The following is an 18,743-nucleotide window of genomic DNA, read 5'->3' on the forward strand; positions in this document are numbered from 1 at the left end:
AGTCTATATCTCCGCCTATGGATGTGTTCGAACTCACAGCCTTCGTTTTGTATGCCCCGTGAGCTTCCCACTGTACCAATCATTGTTGCCGGATTATAGTGGAATTTTTGTATATCCATTATTAGATATTGTCAGCAAATATGATAGCGCCAAAATGGATCAAAAGTTGCGGTCCACTGTGACGTTTCTATGATGTTACAGTTGCTTGACTGTGATTGGCTGGTAATGTGCAAAAGTATAAAGAGTAAGCAATTTCTAGGGCTAATACCGTATTCCTTTTTTCTCCTCTGTTGGTCCCACGCTATATTTTTGTCAGGATAGTTTTTTCCTTCCCAGCTTCCATGACGATTCGTCCAAGTAACTCACTACGAAGATCTGTAGATCTTTTTAAAACAATAAAAAAATATTCGATTTTTTGATCGCCCAACAGTCCCGTATCTTAAATACTGGAGTGATGAATGCATATTCAGCAGAAAGTATTTTCGACTCATATTTGGAAAACTCTAAGTACCATTCCACCTATTTAATATAAAGCAACGAATAGTTATTTCTTCAGAATGGCGATAATATTTTCATTTATTTATATAAATATCTAAAGTCCCATCATCATAATTCCTGCATATTCATGATTGCTGCTCTTTGAGAAGAAATTAGTTTATATCCTATCGAAACATTGTAACACATTCTATAAGTAACAGAAGTTGTCATCATGTATAAGTTTGGTTACAAGTTATAATTTTTTGGCATCAAACTTGTTGCGATACATCTTTGGTGATTAGGAGCATGAGTAATATTTATGCAATGTATATAAACTACATCGGTAAAGGTTTCAGTTCCTATATGCAAATTTAATTAGCGTTTCTACGGAAACATTCTTTGATCATTTTCATACGAGAATGAATTAATACTCATGATGTGAGTAAAAAACTGAGAAATAATGTTCACACAAGTTCTTTTCTCAAAACTCCATAGAGATATATGGAATAGTGAATGATAATTTTGTCTTCAATAATAAATGCTTCGTATATGGGATGCTCAAAATTCTTTTCACGGGGATATATCTGCAACCGTTGACCTCAGAAACATACAGGGTGTGCAAAAAGTCCTTAGAAACTTTAAAAAATGAATAAAAACCGGAAAAGTAACAGAAATAAAAAAACGGTTTACAGCGTTAGCATCACTAGGCCACGGGGAGTTTGTGACAGGAAAAAATAACTAAAAAAAAAACAGCCGATATGTGTCACTGGTACGAATTACTTCGGTGGAAATATGCAAATGAGACGATTATAAGAACTTGTGCTCCTAATACACAACCAGTTCACCGTTGTACACCGTGTATGTGGACCTGCTGCACTCTGCCGTTGCCGGATTTTTGACTCGCCTGCAATGCGTTATCCCCTGTGGGGTTGGTCATGTGGAACACATACTACTGTAATAAACGATTTGGAGGCATTCTGTTCTTTATTTGCGTATCTTTTCTTTGACTTGTGCATGTCAGTGCCACCTATCGGCTGTTTTTGTTATTTTTTACCTGTTTTAAAAATTTCGGTGACATACGATGCTAACCCTGCAAACCGTTTTTTTTTTCGGTTTTTTTCCGGTTTTTATTCATTTTCAAAGTTTCTACGGAGTTTTTGTCCACCCTGTACTTTTAGTGACAAAAAAAGTATCCAAATGAGCTGAGGTTATTATTAAATTTTCTTAGTGTCCGTATACACTGCTGGCCACCCAAATTGCAACACCAAGAAAGACAAGAGATATCGCAACAATATTTATTTTGTAGATAACATGTTGACCAAGCATCAAATGATTAAATTTATAGACTTCTGTGAAGTGTGGTTTCTGCCAAAATCAGTAGCCAGAGCAGCCGCCATTGTTGGAGATCACCGCTGCCACACGCCTCGGCATTGATTCAAAGAGACTTTGGATGTGTTCTCGGGGTACAGCAGACCAAGCAGCTTCCACGCGTTGCCAAAGTTGATCTGGTGTGGCACCTGGGGATGTAATCTGGGTCAATCGTTGAGCAACCATGGACCACATGTTTTCTATCGGCGAAAGATCCGGAGAGCGAGCTGGCCAGGGAAGCAATTCAATCTGGCGATAGACGAAGAACCTTTGGACAATGCGTGCCGCGTGTGGTCGCGCATTATCCTTTTGAAATATGGCTGTGGGCAAGCCTTGAAGGCAAGGAAGGACAACTGGCTCCAACACCTCGGAGATATAGCGCTGGCTTTTTAAAGTACCGGCAATGCGTACTAGAGGAGTGCGAGAGTGATATCCAATACCGCCCCATACCATAATACCCGGTGCAGGACCAGTGTGGCGGTGCATAACGCAGCTGTTCAGCATCCTCTCTCCACGGTGTCTCCAGACTCGAATCCGACCATCGTGGTGTTGCAGACAGAAGCGTGACTCGTCAGTAAAGACAATTTCATTCCTTTGTGCCGTCCACATCCTTCTTTCATCGCACCATTGGCGGTGGAGACGTCTGTGGTTCTGCGTCAAGGGTAGACGAAGCAATGGACGTCTTGCGGACAGACCATTCTGCTGTAAACGGCGTCGAATGGTACGCGCAGACACTGGATGATGCGGTACAGACTGAATGTGCTGTGCTATGGTTCGTGATGTGGCTGAGCGATCCGTCACTGCCATACGCACAATACGCCAGTCATCACGTTAAGTGGTGCACTGAGGTGGATGCGATCGAACACGTCGGTCCGTCGTACCCTCCTGCATCCAACGATCACATATCCGCATTACAGTTGTTTGGTTTCGTCCAACACGACTACCGATTTCCCTGAAAGATAATCCACAATCTCGGTAGGCCACTATCCTTCCTCTGTCGAACTCGGATACTTGATCAAAAGATGATCGCTGTTTTCTACGAGGCATAATTGATCGTTTTTTTGAAAAAAACACAAGAAAAACACAATTGCCGTACTTCAAATCGTCGAAATCTCCAAGCCTTAAATAGCGCTTTGAAGTAGCGCCACAGGCGCGCGTGATGTGTGTCTGCGCTGAAATTCTAATAATTTGAATATCTCACCTCCGCTAATGCATGTTGTAAATTTCATATTATTTGCATGCTTCCTTCAGTGTGTTGCATTTACGGTGGCCAGCAGTGTACTTAAAAAAATATACGAAGATAATCAACTTTTTAGATTCTGTGTATTGAAACATTCTATTAGTGAAATGTAAAAGTCGTTCTGAGAAGTTATTTACGAAAAAGTGCATGATGATGAATACAATATTAATGGGGAAAATTCGATTTTGACGTTTGCACATTTTCAGCCAGTGACTGAAAAGTGTTTACAAAATTCAAAACGTAAAATAAATTGAAAATCGTAAAAATTCTGTAATTGCAAAATTAATTGTCAAAATTTACTTGTTGACAATCTATTTACTCTATTTGTGTAGTCTCTAAAAATTGCGACTTTATGGCCAATGAAAACTCACCATCGAAGTAATAATATGCCCAAACAATAATTTTAACTTTCAGCCCACGAAACTGTATAAAAAGTTAATTTCTGTAAATTTTTATGTGTGCGAACCCTGGAAAAAGTTTGCACTTTTTACCGGCCTAATGTTTCTTTTTCTCTCTCCTTCTTTCAATGAAATAAATTTCTGCTTCCCTAATTCAGAAATTCGAAAAAAAGTGAAAACATTATCCTGAGCGGAAAACGGGGAAAAATAAATTATACATACACGACCGAAACGGGATTAGCACGCAGCAGCTTCCAAGAAGGATCGTGAAAATCCACTAGCAGATGCTAGAAGTTCTTCAGCAATCAGTCACAACCCAAACTGGATTCACAGCGGTTTCCGAGATGGGTCGAACAACTTCACTTGCAGCTAGGGATTCTTGAGCTATAGGCCACACACCAAACTTGGTTCACAGGGGTCTTCTGAGATAGTTCGTACGAAATGGTTCGCAAAAACTCATTTAAAAGCAAGGAGTTATTGAGCCATAAGTCGTGACCAAAACTTGATTCGCACGGGCTTAAGAGATTGGTCGCACAAATCCACTTATAGCCAAGGGATCTTGAGTTATGAGTCAAGACTGAAACTTGATTTTCAAAGACGAGCGTTCCGAAATGTGTCGTACCACTTACAGCCCAGGTATAAATGCACTTATTGCGACACTTATTCCACTTACATCGAATAACAAATAGTCCCATTTGTCGGAAAGCTGTTCTTGTTGATTTTGGGTCAAAGTTGAAAATGTCAAGGACCTCTGCTTTATATACAGCTACTCAGATCAAAACGAAACAAATGTGTGATTCACAATAAAAAACACAGAATGGGAAACTTTCTCGGATGACATACAATCTTTGAAATGAGAAAACACATGCAGTCGATTGCGTCTATATTTCCAAAAATTTGAATTTAGATTCTTTCGAATATTTCACGTCAATATAGGAGGAAAATTTGATCCTTTTTCATCGCCTTTGCTCAGTTTACAACACGATATTTTCCGGAGAGTTTGCAAAGTATACAAAAAAAAGTATTTTATTCTAAAGCCGCATTTCCCCCCCCCCTTGAACGTTCTAATACGCTTGCGTATAGTGGCATCTATATCTCGGCACTTTCACTGGTATGGGGATAACTTGGGTTTTATTTTTTATACCAGTACCGCTTTTTGCATGGTACCCATCTTGGAAAAGGGATAGAGGGAGGGAGATATATATCCCTTCTTATGGAAATGCAATTTTCAGAATCCCATCTTTTTTGGAGTGAAAAAGCCATAGAATATGCCGCTAAGCGCCATATTGAGAATGGAGAAACACCTCTTTTTCCTTTCTCTTCACACAGTTTAAGGAACAAGGAAAAAAAATTGTCTTTCTTTTTTTCATCCTCCTACAAACCTCCCATCTTGCTCATCTCTTTATGGAAGATATGGCGAAAATAGGATCATTCATAGCACTAAAATATTTAGAGAATTTTATTTTTCTTCTATTTTTTTCCCTCAAGCTCTGGCTCTTCAAACACCATGTCTGCGAAGTATTGCATAAGATGGATTGCGACGTGATTTATTTAATACATGGAATAGTGGATATTACTTCAAATTTTAAGATATATGTAATATGGTAAATGTGATATAAACACGGTCACTATACATGATTCCCGATCATCATGCTTACTTACGAATCGTCTTGATAAGTTTGATAAGTGGTTTTTTTTTTCACTTTTACTGGCGTAATGTGCGTAACTAAACCTGGAGTTCAATCTCACCTAATAATTCAACCCAATGAATGCAAACACAAAACCTCATGAATCATTCAGGGAACAGGTTCTGCTCTTGACGGAACAGGGGCCATTACTCACATGTTTTCATGGATTCAAAATTTAACTAACTACGCATATGAGGTAAGATTGGTCCTTCTCATCACTACCCCGCAGATTGCAAATTTACTAAGCAATCACGTTTCCACACATCGAACGAAGTGAATATGGAGACATTGTGGTGGAGATATCCACTTTACAATAAAAACGCATCAAAGGGACTACAGACATTGATGCAGTTCCTGGAAAAAAAATAGCTACGCTTCATAATAAAAATCTAGGATAAACAAAGCCACGATCATTATTGTAATGCTGCTGTATAACGATGTATATAATGCTTGTTCGAGTTAGCCTGTATGGAATTTTTGATCTATAATATTGTATATCGAATAATGTAGTACATTACAACTTCTTTAAACGTTAAACATTTAACTGTCAGTTTTTGTTATCGGCCATCGTCTGAAAAAAATATACGGAAAAAATAGCCTCAGGTTTTAAGGTCCAAAAAGATCGGATCATTGCTATGGGCTGTGCAAATGTCACCGGCAAAAATGTAAGCATGAAGACATTTCCTGTTTATTATTATGCCCAAAAAAATACTAGGATGGACCAAAATTTATTTTCAGAATGGTTCCCCAACGTTTTCTTGCCTCAAGTTAGAGCTTATACGGCCAAAAAAATCAGTTGCCGCAGGAAGCACTGCTGTTAATGAACAATGGCCTGACAGGGCTGTCATTTAGGGGGGGGGGGGCGTTGCCCCCTCGGCTTTTGAAAATACACTAAAATTCGCATATAAAGGTATATACATACATTGAGTACATGTGCTTTGCCCCCCCCCCCCCCGGGAAAAGTTGAAATGATGGCCCTGTGACCACTCTTGTGAACTCAAAAGTGATGATGGCAGAATAAATGCGTCTTTCTGCCAGCGAATAAAATGCCACTTATCCAGGCTATGGACCAGGGCATAATAATTATGCCCTGGTTCATAGTCTGGAAATAGCCTATTGAAAATATGAAGTGACGTTACAGAAAAGCTTTTATCGAAGGCTCGCTTATATCTGATGCATTGACTGTCAGAGAATTTCGGAAGAGATACAACATAAAACACGCTATTTTTAATATCGCCATTGGTGGGCTGACCGTATATTGCAATTTATATTGATAATTTTGTTTGTGTACATAATTAAATGCAATATGTATGCATAATTCACTTTTAAAGTATTGTATGTATTTCCGTTTTCGTCGCAAGACCACAGTGAAACCTCGTTACTGTACAAGAGATTTCTGTTATTCGTCACAGCCTTGGTCCGGAGGGTGACGGTTAATCGAAGTTTTGCAGTACATCCATCATTTACGAATATTCCAACAGCTATCTTATGCGAAGATGAATTTAGAAAAGACAGAAAATCCAACTGCACTTGCGGGGAATCGAACCCACGTCTTCTAGCTTTTATGTGATTCCCCTAGATCCCTAGACTACGAAAGCAATGACTCTCTATGTTTCTGTAGAACTCGTGTGTGCTGAACGGGACCGTTCATGGACGGTTGGACCTAACTCAAACCAAAGATCATATTTGCTGACACTGACACCAGATTGCGACTTATCCGAGGATTATAAATAATTTAATTTATAGCTAGTAGGTAATATTTAGAGAAAAATAATAAAATTCCGCCCCAACATATATACGGCAAACATCAGTCTTCAGTGGCGCGTCGGGGTTAGGTTCGGTTTTTGAAGCCGAAGTAATATGCATAATATTTACTCTTCTTTACATCTTCAGTTTACTGAAATTTCCAATATTTATATGCGTATATTGTCACTTATTGTCACTTTTACCGGCGATTATGCATTATGGCTACAAGTGTCGGTGATATATTTGATAAATACTTGAAATTTATAGCCTTTATCTGTTACTATAGATGTAATTCCATAATAACAATATATGCAGTGTAATTGATGAATTTGATAAATATGAACAAAAAAATTTCAAATTAGTCTAGGATGCGTGATGAATATAGTCGGACCCCTATACGATAATAAGAAATTTACGATCGCGCCCCGACATGATGATACAGTACATGCATGAATTATCATGTACAGAATATCATACAAGTACGATTTATCTTGTTTATGGACGACGCAACGTCTGGGCATTCTGCATAATCACCGGTAAAAGTGATTAATTTAGAGATATTTTTCAAATTTACCAAAAATACTCATGTTTATCACATTTATCGTAACATAGTCAGGTTGAGTTGAACACCACCGATAATATTGAAATCATTAAATGCGAAACTTTACCATAAAAAGAACACTTTTTCAACATTTAAATTATGAAATATATTGGACTTCATGACTTTCCAACTGGTGTTCCCACGGAATCCTGAATTTCCGTGATAGATTCTTTTGGTGTTCCGCGTGATCAAACGTCACGGAACTCTTATTAATCCCGTAACACGTAATCCCTTAAAGAAGAAAAACTTACATGTGTTAGATACTCGCAAAAGTTGTTCTTTATTTTGGGTTTTTAAGAGTTTGGCTTCCAAACTTTTTGTTGTTTGATCTCAAAAACATATTGCTGAAAGAAATGATCAGTTACCCAGTGATTGAAGTATAGTAACTTATGAATTCATACATTATAAATTGCGAAACGTCCAATTTGTTAAAAATCGCATTTCCCTTTTTTCTCGGTCTGTATAAAGTTCATAAAGACGATTTTCCATGATTAACGATCGTTCTCGTCCACTCGATGGTCATGGAAAACCCCCTTTTAGTACTAATAGAAATTTTAATCTTCAAGACACAAAGTATATTCGAAATGATCCGTCCTACCTACCTAGTACAGTGAGGTGCACGAAGAAACTTATGAGTGGATGCGTGTTGACTTGGCACTCGTAAAGCCCTTCGTCAGCCAACTGCGCCAACTTTATTTGCAACATCCAGTCGTCTGATCGTTCCATGTTTACAGCTACGAACCTGTCATCGGCTGTATACGTCACGAGACCCACTGTCAAGACATGGAAATCCCTTCTCCTTATCCAGGATACCTGAAAGACAAACCACAGATTATGAAATTTTGAAGCAATAATGATACTTGAAATCATTTAATGAAATCTCGGCCCATACCGGGTAATATCTGAAGTTCTGTTTGATTTCTCAGGGCATTCGTGAGCAGCAAATTCTCGAGGCAGCCAAATGATTAATGCACAAGCTTTTTGTATTAATTACAATGCGTTAATTATATGCGTGGTTTCTGTATTTATGGTTTGGGGCTCAGTCTCCATACAATGTTCATTGAGAATGATGCGCTCAAATGGCGTCACCTACCAAGTCCCGGCACCTATCCTCTTTAGAGTCAGAGGACCTGTAGACGTCCATACTTTTTCTCCGAAGAAGATGAAGAAAATATGCCAGAATCGAAAGGGCTTGAAACACGGTGGGAGGATCAAGGTTTCTGAAATGAGCAGCCGTTTTGAGCGAACATTAATAGACCACTTCACCGCATAGAAACTCCGGCCATATCGTTATGCTGCAATTTACTGCCGCTAACAAGTTGTGTTGGAAATGAATGCACCATCTATCACCAAGCTCGTTATGGGAAAATATCTTCTTATCTATATTATTTCCTCGGTTCGACCCTGGGACCCGGTGGCAACCTTTACTGTGATAGATCCAACGGCACGGTGATATCTTAACACCACGCCACTCGGTCGATATATCAATAGACTGTACATGTTCAGAAAGAAATACTGATATTTACTGGATACCTATGATTGGATATCGAGTATTGAACTGTCGAAAATTCCAACAAACCATGAGGAAATCATGAAACTTTTTTTTTATGGGAACATCTTAAAAAAAGCGGTAGAGAGAGATTTAAAAATATTAAAAAACTCGGAATAACTTTTGACGCAAAATCACTGTGCTCATAGAAGAGTTTGACCTGCAGAAGACGTAATTTCATACTCAACTTCTTTAGCGGAAAAACAAGAACGCAAAAATGGTTCTACAAGACATGTTTGTATAACCCTGCAATAAAAAGCTCGAGCAGGCTTCCTATATTTTTGTGCCAGATTAGCGTGCGCAGCACAATTCGCATTAGAATATCCCCTGAACTTTTATTAGAACTGAATTTTTGATTCACTTTTTTCCCAATTCTTCAATAAGAGGATATAGAAGAAGCATCTCAGCTATTTTGGTGGGAAAATAAGCCTGTTGACTACTGAAAAGTCTCTTCATTGAAACTTTCTATTGCTTCAAATTTATCTTCATTTACCAATATTTTCTTCATAACATAAACTAAAATTCTCCATGAGAAAGATGTTTGTTCAGTCATTGATGGTCTGGAGACTGTCACGGAACTAAAAAAGAAAAACACGGGTACTCTCATATTTTGCAATACAGATATTTATTTGGATTATCAATAAAATGCTCTGCTGGTACTGTCATCTGTCTCCCGTATTTTGAGCTAAAATTAAAAGCACCTGAATTTTTGTTTCATGTACGTATCGTATTGAAGGTCTGGCTTCAATATTTGAGAGAATTTTCCAAATGGAAAATACTGCAGTTTTAGAATTCACAAATCGAAGTTTTACAACATTTATTTTCTATACTGGCAAGAATCTAGAAAAGCTCTCGTGAAACCTCAGGGTTGAGCAGAATAACAATAGAAACAAAAAGCTCTAGAATTTCATCCGACAAACTTGCATTTAACTATTACGAATATTACAGGGGAAAAAAGCCAAGCATTACAATGATTTTCGGAAACCAAAGAGAAAAATTCAGAAAAATTCGATATTTATAATTTTATTGTTATTTCTTTCACCACCTGGGAGAAAAAAAAATATACTTAACAATCCATAAATTACTTCACGAGAACCTTTCGAAACAGGAGAGTAATGATAGTGTGGCTAAAGGGTCCACTTCATGTCTTCAACCTCTCCACCATTTTCTTTCTGTTTTTCATTCAAAAATCCCCATTGGAATTCCGATAATGCGTTCTAACGTCAAAATCTGGACTCAAGAGGGTTTTTCTATGGCACTACGAGCAGAAGAAAGAAAAACCAGAGTCAAAAGACTGGAGAAAATTCCCTCTCTTCGAGAGATCCTCCACTAGTAATGGATATATAATGGAAATGTGATGAGAAATCGAATTTAGATCAATTTCGATAATTCCCAGAGATTTAAAAATCATGGTTTTCTGTGAGAGTTATACCTTCATCCAGGATTTTCTTTTTTTAAGTGACCGATGAACGGGAATGAATTTGAGTCAATATTCACTGTAATTTTTCTCTCCTTGTAAAAGGATCTCTTCATGGTTTTTTTATTTTTCTTATCCATTCCGTACGAGGTTTAAGAAGTTTGCGTTTTTCGGAAACCCATTGAATTCTTAACATCATTAGTATGTTCGGAAGAAAAGACTTGTAACAGTTTTCTTATTATTTTTTTTAATCGGTATTAAACAGTTACTAACATTTTTATTTCGTTTTACCTACTGATGTTAATGCTCATATGGTGGAATGATATGGGTACATGGTACTGCCAAAGCCCGAAGTTGTCTACTTCGTAAAGTGCCCAGCCCAGTTGATCCGGACAGTGCCCGAATTACGGGCTTTAGCAGGCCCCCTATATATCGATCCCTATGATTCGGTATCATCTCCACGTTGGCGTATTTTTTGTGATAATAATGGCCATTTGTAATTAACCATAATTATTATGGTTAGCTATGACAACCCTAATGATCAAAGGAATCTGAATATTAATATATGTGTGATTCATATATACGCATGCATAGGAAACGCCATATAGAGGCCGGCCATAGCACGGCGAAAGCCTGAATTTCGGACATTGGCTGGATTAACTGGGCTCGCCACTCCTCGAAGTGGCCAACTTCCGGCTTTGGCATTAACATATGCACTGTTGGTAAGTTAAGATGACTTCCTACCTTCAAATAGCAAATTTCACAATAAACAATAAATCGTTTTTATGTGTTAATTTGAAAGTGCAGTTATTCTAGAATCCAAATTGTTTTATTTCCTTCCCTAGAGTAACTAGAAGGAAAGTTATTGCAAATTAAGTAAAACTAATTTAATACTCTTAGTCTGAAAATAAAATCTTTGAATGCGTTTTCTGAGAAGAAATGTGTTTTTTTTTCCTTTACGGAAAACATGATTCCTCCGACATTTTTCAAAACATCGCTATGAAACTATTCTGTTGTGTTTTAAAAGCATCTTGCTGTGCAACGCGCAAAGAACTAGATGATGTCTCTGAAACTTTTTTATTTACATGATTTTGTATTGCAAATATTGAATATTTTTCACGAAAAATATTTGTACGTTTTTCACGTAAACAGTCATATCTTAAAATGTTTTGATTCCTTTCTAAAAATTTTAGGCCATTATGCAGAACGATGGCGAAGCAATATTATTTTATCAATAATATGTGGATGCAAAAGTAGTAGTTTTTAGTGTATAATCACTAGCAGAAACACTGAAAATATACCAATTCTAAATACAAAATCGCAATATATATATATATATATATACATATTTTTTTGACAAAATATTAATTGAACAGCACTTATTCTCTTACTTTTATAAAATTTTCGAACCGAAACCCATATTTCTGTTATTCAAAACATGACTTTAAAAAAAAAAACCTCGTAGATGGCCTCAAAATCACTCTTTAACCACTAAGTTGCAGAAATGCTCGGATAAAAGCTGCTCTTAAAACAGCTGTGAAAGAAGAACGGTTTTTTCAGTTGTCGTTTGCGCAAGATAGATGGTGCTCATGTATTGCAGATACAGTGGTACCTCGATTAATGAAGATAACGCGTTAAAGAATCACGTTCGTGATGATACTACAGAGAGTATAATGATAATTTTTCCTTTGAACAAAAAATGAGTTATTGGAAATTTGGAATTACAGTGTCTCCGTATGCCAAGGTTTCACTGCTAAGATGTACACTTCATATGCCAAAAACCTGTCTTCGACAAAATCAAAAAATACCCTCTTCATTAATTAATGCTTATATGTGTATGTACACCTTTATGAAATGGAAACTGGTCTAAAATGTAATGTTGTTTCAGCCTCTTGACGTTCCGTTTCGTACAGATTTCATTGCACAATACAATAAAAAGAAAGATGTGTTACAAAAAAATCTGGGTTCACCAACAATCATCAACGAAAGAGTGATTGTGGAGCCGTCCTACCACTACTCCACAGTGTACAATCATCCCGTATAGTACCAACAAACCTGTTAGAGAATAGAGGAATAATAATTAAATATATTAGAGAGTATGTGTATTGCATCCATACGTCGAAGCAGTTGGTAGATGGTGTATTAATAACTCATGGTCCAACGCATCCATCCGACCCGTTGAAAATTTTGAACACTGTGATCGTATCCCCCGAAATCTGCCCAAGTTCCCAAGTTTTCATAGCTAATGCATTGTGGGCCAATAAGAGCACACAGCTCTTCTCTCCACACCCTCAACCAAGTCTACGTCCCTCTGTACGCAGGTCTCCAAAACCTTACAGCATATTCCAGGCTAGGTTGGACTAAACGCCGGAGAGACGGAAGGATGACTTTCAGAGAACGTGATGAGACCTATTTAAGAATGAAACCGAGCATCCTATTCGATCACCGCTAAACAATGTTCAGAAAACTTGAAATCGCTGACAGTGTGATTGTCACAAGTTTTTTCTAAACAATATTTTTTTCAAACAACGCAGATCTGTGTTTTCTCTCTACTTAATGACTTACTCATTTAAATATTTCTTAATACTAGTAGTATATGTATAAACCAGAGTAAATTATTTCCGCAGTATTTAAACATTTCACGCATAATATTTTGGTAACAAATTTAGATTATCCCTAACTGACAAATCAGCGATAAATCTGGTAATCTTGTTTTAACGTAACCGCTGTTGTAGAGCGTTGCGCCAAATGGTCGTTTGCACCTGAGGCCGTGGCAACACAAGCCAAGCTCGCTCCTGTTTTTTCTCTCTTCCCTTTTTTTCCCCTCTTCTAGTAGCGATCGAGGGAGATCTGTTTAACCTCGACTCCGACAATCTACATCATGTAAAAGCTAAAAGAAGTATAAACTAAAGTGAATGTAAAAAGAAAAAAGGAGAAAGTGAGCGACCGCACGATCCACATGGACCCTGCATAATGGAGGAGAACGAAGGATGGCGTGTCGTCAAGACGGAAAGAAATAATTGTACCGCCCGGCCGTTCAACTACGATCTTCAAGGAGGGCTAGGCTCTGTCGAAAATTCTAACCTCTTCCTATATGACTTCATCGTCAATTTCTATGAGATGACGGGAAAGATGGCAAACCTGGAGAAACTGGAGAAACCGCGAGACACCCAGGCTCTGTCGCAAGAAGCAACGCAAGCACTTTGCCCCCCCCCCCCGAGGGGGGGAACAGGGCATCTCCGGTAAAACCAAAATTTATTGATTCGTCAAAGATTACATATAGTGAAAGGAAATCAAAAATTATGTAAATCGAAGAATCAAATTAATCAAGTTAAAGTAAAGTGCAACGGGCACGGATAATAAATAGTCATGGAAAGTCATTAATATATGGTATCTTCAACTGGATGACCCTCCACTTCCTGAACTATGATATATTCAACCGGATAATCCACCACCTCCGTTACCAGGCCTGGTATGTGACATAGTAAACTACTTCATAGAGCTCTTAATTCCACGTCGATAACCATAATACGCATTTAATATTGATTATAATTATGTGGCGTAATACAGCGTGTTAAAACTACTTTCTCTCCTGACTCTATTATTGAATGTCTCAATGATGTTTTAAGTAGATTTTTCTTTGGTAAACAATATGATCACGAATCACCCTTACCCCTTTTAATGGATGGCTTAACCCTTCACAACACCACACGTTAGAAAAAGAAAGAAAGGGGGAAAAAAATAAGAATAATAGGAAGTGAACACAAAATGGGCAAAACAGTATAATTTTAGATAAATATTGTAAGAAAGTATTTTTTTAGTCTTTATTCATTCTCACACACACCCACCGTGTTCTTTTTGCTCTTACATGTGAAAAGTAGAAATAAACATTACATGCGAGGAAAAAATATCACTAACAGGAGTATGGAAAAAAACGGGATAGGTAAAATCAACTTCGCTTCACAGGGTTACAATAATTTTAGCGATGGTGAGAAGATAGGAAAGGAAACAAAGAACTGGGTTGAAAATTATTTATTCCACTAGTGGCGTTTGGATGAAATATTTGGTCCGTGATCGTAAGGGGTTTAAATAATTGGCTCGTGCTGGTTTCCAATATTTTAACGCACAAAAAAACAGGTTTTTGTTCTGATAATATTCGTCAATTATCCTGCATAGAAAATATGTTTATGTCGTCGTATAACTGTTTTTCTCAAGAATACATCCATGACATCTTGATTAATAAACACTTTTTTCGCTCTATGGTTAACGAGAGCTAATACGACTGGGACACATATATCTATACCGGCATAATTTGTGCTCTGAGAACTCCTCTCGCTATTGTACTACGGATGACACACATATATATTCTGTGCCAATTATGCATATGACAGAGGGAACACAGTCTCCGGTGTAGCGCTGGAGGTGGTGGTGGTAGTAGTTGTTGCAGTGGCAGTAGAGTACGCATCTCGCTTGCACAAAGAGGGAATTCAAATTTTGATTGGTCTTGGCCGCAATGTCGTTTGTCATATACGGCGCGTCAAATTAGCAGAGACATTAATTTAGGGCTTTTGCGGTCCCGCGTGTAGAGAGCTCATCTCTCTCTCTCTGTCTCTACTGCAATTGCTTCACGCATAGCTTCAATGAGATGAATGTATAGTGCATGATGTAGGTGACGCCGCCAATGTTAAAAGTCCGTCTCGTCACAAATCATCGTATTTACTATTGTTTTTGTTTGTGCAAAGGCTAGAAATTCTACACAATGAACGATCATTCTATTTTGTTTTGATTTTGCTTACAAATACCGTTCGAAATACAGTAGGCAAATTGCTGTCAAAGAGTATCCAGAGCAGTAACATTGGTCGAGATCTTCATTGATCGCATTTACAAAAAGCCAAGGAGGTATATCACTCCTATGCAGATATTACTCCTGTTTTTTTTACAACAAACATTTTAAATCAAACTCAATAAATTAACTAATATTATTGCTCCTAAACTATTTATTATTATCATACCACATTCTTTTCTTATGCGGTACGTAAATCAAAAACCGGTCAGCAATTTTAATCGAAGAATTATAACATCTGTGTTCTCAATTTCATAGGTAACAGCAGGAGCTCCAGTTAAATGATAATTCTTATATGTAATATTATTACACTGAAAGGTATAGCTATTTTCAATATTTTCCAGATGGAATATTTATTCTTACAAATTTGCATTTTTACCCATTTATTAGTCATGGATCAAATTGACAATAACATAATTTTTTCATGGTAAATAATTTTATAAAATATAGACGTTTAGATTCGGAGAATGACTGAGCAGGTATCCGTGTACATAGAGATTTTTGCTGCTAAGGAAAAAAAGATCCTCATATTCTATAAGGTAGCATTTAATTTTGTCATTCCGCATAGATAGCTAAATTCTGTACTCGAACACGACTGAGCAGATGTAACAGACATTCACATGTTGTGCGGACTACTTGCCCCCATCTACAAAAATAAACCACATTTACACAAAACTACTCCACATTTCATGTTGGAGTAGATTTTCCCTCCTTCACGCTAGCATCTCGGTGGCCATCAGTGCCCCCCCCCCCCAATCAGGGATCGTTACTGGTGCTTGATCTATATTGAATTTGCAGTGTAAATTAAAAAAAATAATAATAATGAGATTTGTCCCGGCCATCATGCTAGAGCTCTGCCGGTCCAACCCTTGTAGGGGCCTGGTGCTCACTCAAACCATCGAGGATAGATGCTTGATTTCGTTGTCATACGATATTTAACGACAACACAGATGTTTTCCTATGATTCAATGATTACCTTCATGATTATTTCAGTTAAAGCATATAAGCTTTTCTACTGGTGATGATTATAATTACAGTCCAGAAGTTCAGGCAAAATGACATAAACGCCTTTTTTTTGCCTGTTTCCAAACATTTGTTTGCAAAAATGTATTTTTTGAAGTTTTCCCACAGTAAATTCCTATATCGATATTATTTTATGTTCATTCGTGAATTTCAGAGGCCATATTCTGTAGTTATTAAATGTTTTTAGCATTGGACATTCCAAAAATATTTTTTTATTTGAATTTTCAACACTGAGCATCAAGGGACTATCCAGCAGATGGTAAGGTTTGGAATTTATCAGCTTGTTCCCGTAACAAGCTGATTGCCTCCATTCTGATTATCTTCATTGTATATGATGGAAGAGGGGAGTGATGATTTTGAAACTTCTCGAAGATGTTATTTAAATAATCAGAATCATGTTTAAAAATTGTGTGGAACATGGTTAAGAAATCCAAAGAGCAATGAAAAACTTGTTGATTCATCAGCCACGAAAAAACAAAAATGTTTTTAGAGAGACAGAGACAGGTGGCTTTTCTTGGCTCCAGATATCAAGGATACAAATATTTTCTGGATATTATCCTGAGGTAAATTCGGAAAGAAAAGTCATCTTGTCTCTGCCGGGACTCGAGCCCACTGCAAGAGAGTCTGGGTTCGAGTCCCGGAAGAGACAAGGTGCTTTTTCTTTCCTAGTTCACTTCAGCATATAATATCCACAAAAAAATTCTGTGGCGTTTGGTCAGAACATGATATCTCCAACAAATGTCTTTTTGATCTAGTAGTAGGTCTTGTTATTTATAACTAATTAGAAGCGAGATAAATGCCCAAACACGTGCGTACGGCTAAACAATATTCTGACGTATGATATTTTCATTTGCATTTGTGTGTATGATTTTTTTCTGATTTTTAAATAACAATGAAAGTGTAATATCTCAAAAATGTGTGATTTTGGAGTTATCATGTTCTGACCAAACACCACAGAATTACGTTTCCTTAAAAATTTTGATTAGCGCCCTCTGTTGTTGACTTAAAACATTAATTTCCGAATTGATGAATGTTATACGAATAGTTTATCATACTTTTTACTAACATTTATCTTAGACATTACTGTTTTGAAAAATATACATTACAAATATACTCAATTATAAAGAAATTAGTGGCAGTCAAAAAAAAAAATATCGGTTAATATAATTTTTAAGTTTAAAATTGTTCAAATGATAAGTTTGGTTTCATTTTAAGTCAGTTTCGTTTTGTTTTGAGTCAGTTTAAGTTTCGCTTTTGTGCGCACTTGAGTAAATTAGTTTCAGTTTTTAGCGTCATCTATCATTGAATATCAATATTACTTTTTAATTTGATGCGATATAAATTTTGTTGATATTTTTTCGCCTTCTACCGTTTTTTACTTACCGGAGAAATCAATTGCTCAATAATTTATAGAATAAGTGATTATTTTGATTAGTTTTGCCTACTTATAAAATAATCAGATACTAGGAAACATCGGTTAATACGATATTCCTTCTGCTTTCATTGGACCGAAACATTAAAAAACAAATTTCTAGTGCCAAGTTATATGTCTTGAATACAAGAATGTGGACTGCAGAAATTCCCCAGGGCATGTAAAAATTTTGACCGGGAATATATATACATATTTTCAGTAAGAGGATTTTCCAAAGGGACTTCCTATCGGTGTTGCTGTGTGTTTGTTGTTATTGTTTGTTTTTGTTTTTTTTTTACATTGTATTCAGTGGATTCAACTTATAGCGTTCTCGCGGTATGTTTTCCCGCCAGGTACGACTTATTTTCAGTGTTACAATCAAAACACTCGATTCGTGAATATGCCCCCAATGGTCTGAATGGAACTACTTATCGTTCGTTCTAGTGGGCGTGCTCTTTTGAAACTTGGTATATACACTCTATGGGCCACGGGAAAAATATGCAATAACAAATCACTACTTTTTCACCTGGTGCTCAAAAACTTTTGACTATCAGATGTATAAACTCTTTCCCATGCTCTCACTAAGGTATCCTGAAAATTAGGCTGTATTCAGTTGAGTTTGTTTAGAGAAAACCTATTCACACTAAGGTAACTTAAAATTTTAAAACACTCTGTACTTTTGTAAACCTCATTTTGATATTAGCTTATACGATATAAGACAAGTAATGAACAAAACATAATGAAAAATAAAAAATATTATTTCATAAATACATATAATCATTAAAATCACATTCAGAGTAAGATATTATTGTGTGCTGCTATTCTGCGTAGCAATGACTATATGTGATCTTAAAAAAATGGTTATGACAATGAATACTGGAATTATTGATAATATAATAAAAATATATAAATAAATAATTGATACATATAAAAAAACAGTAAATTAATATAAATAAAGAAATTAAATTAATTAATTTTTTTA

General features: G+C 36.7%; 1 protein-coding gene across 1 annotated transcript in view; it reads right to left on the minus strand.

The window, feature by feature from the left end:
* The window catches only part of LOC149071777 (zwei Ig domain protein zig-8-like), a 233,021-nt gene that overhangs the window by 19,790 nt on the left and 194,488 nt on the right, over nucleotides 1-18,743 (minus strand). The window contains exon 3 of the mRNA XM_089247846.1: nucleotides 8,121-8,331. Within this exon, the coding sequence (XP_089103972.1) occupies nucleotides 8,121-8,331 (211 nt within the window). The remainder of the gene's footprint in view (nucleotides 1-8,120; nucleotides 8,332-18,743) is intronic.

Source organism: Pholcus phalangioides, unplaced genomic scaffold, assembly GCF_987345545.1.
Source record: "Pholcus phalangioides strain wild (caught in Gottingen) unplaced genomic scaffold, Ppha-v1.0 ptg000018l_1, whole genome shotgun sequence".
Lineage (NCBI taxonomy): Eukaryota > Metazoa > Arthropoda > Arachnida > Araneae > Pholcidae > Pholcus > Pholcus phalangioides.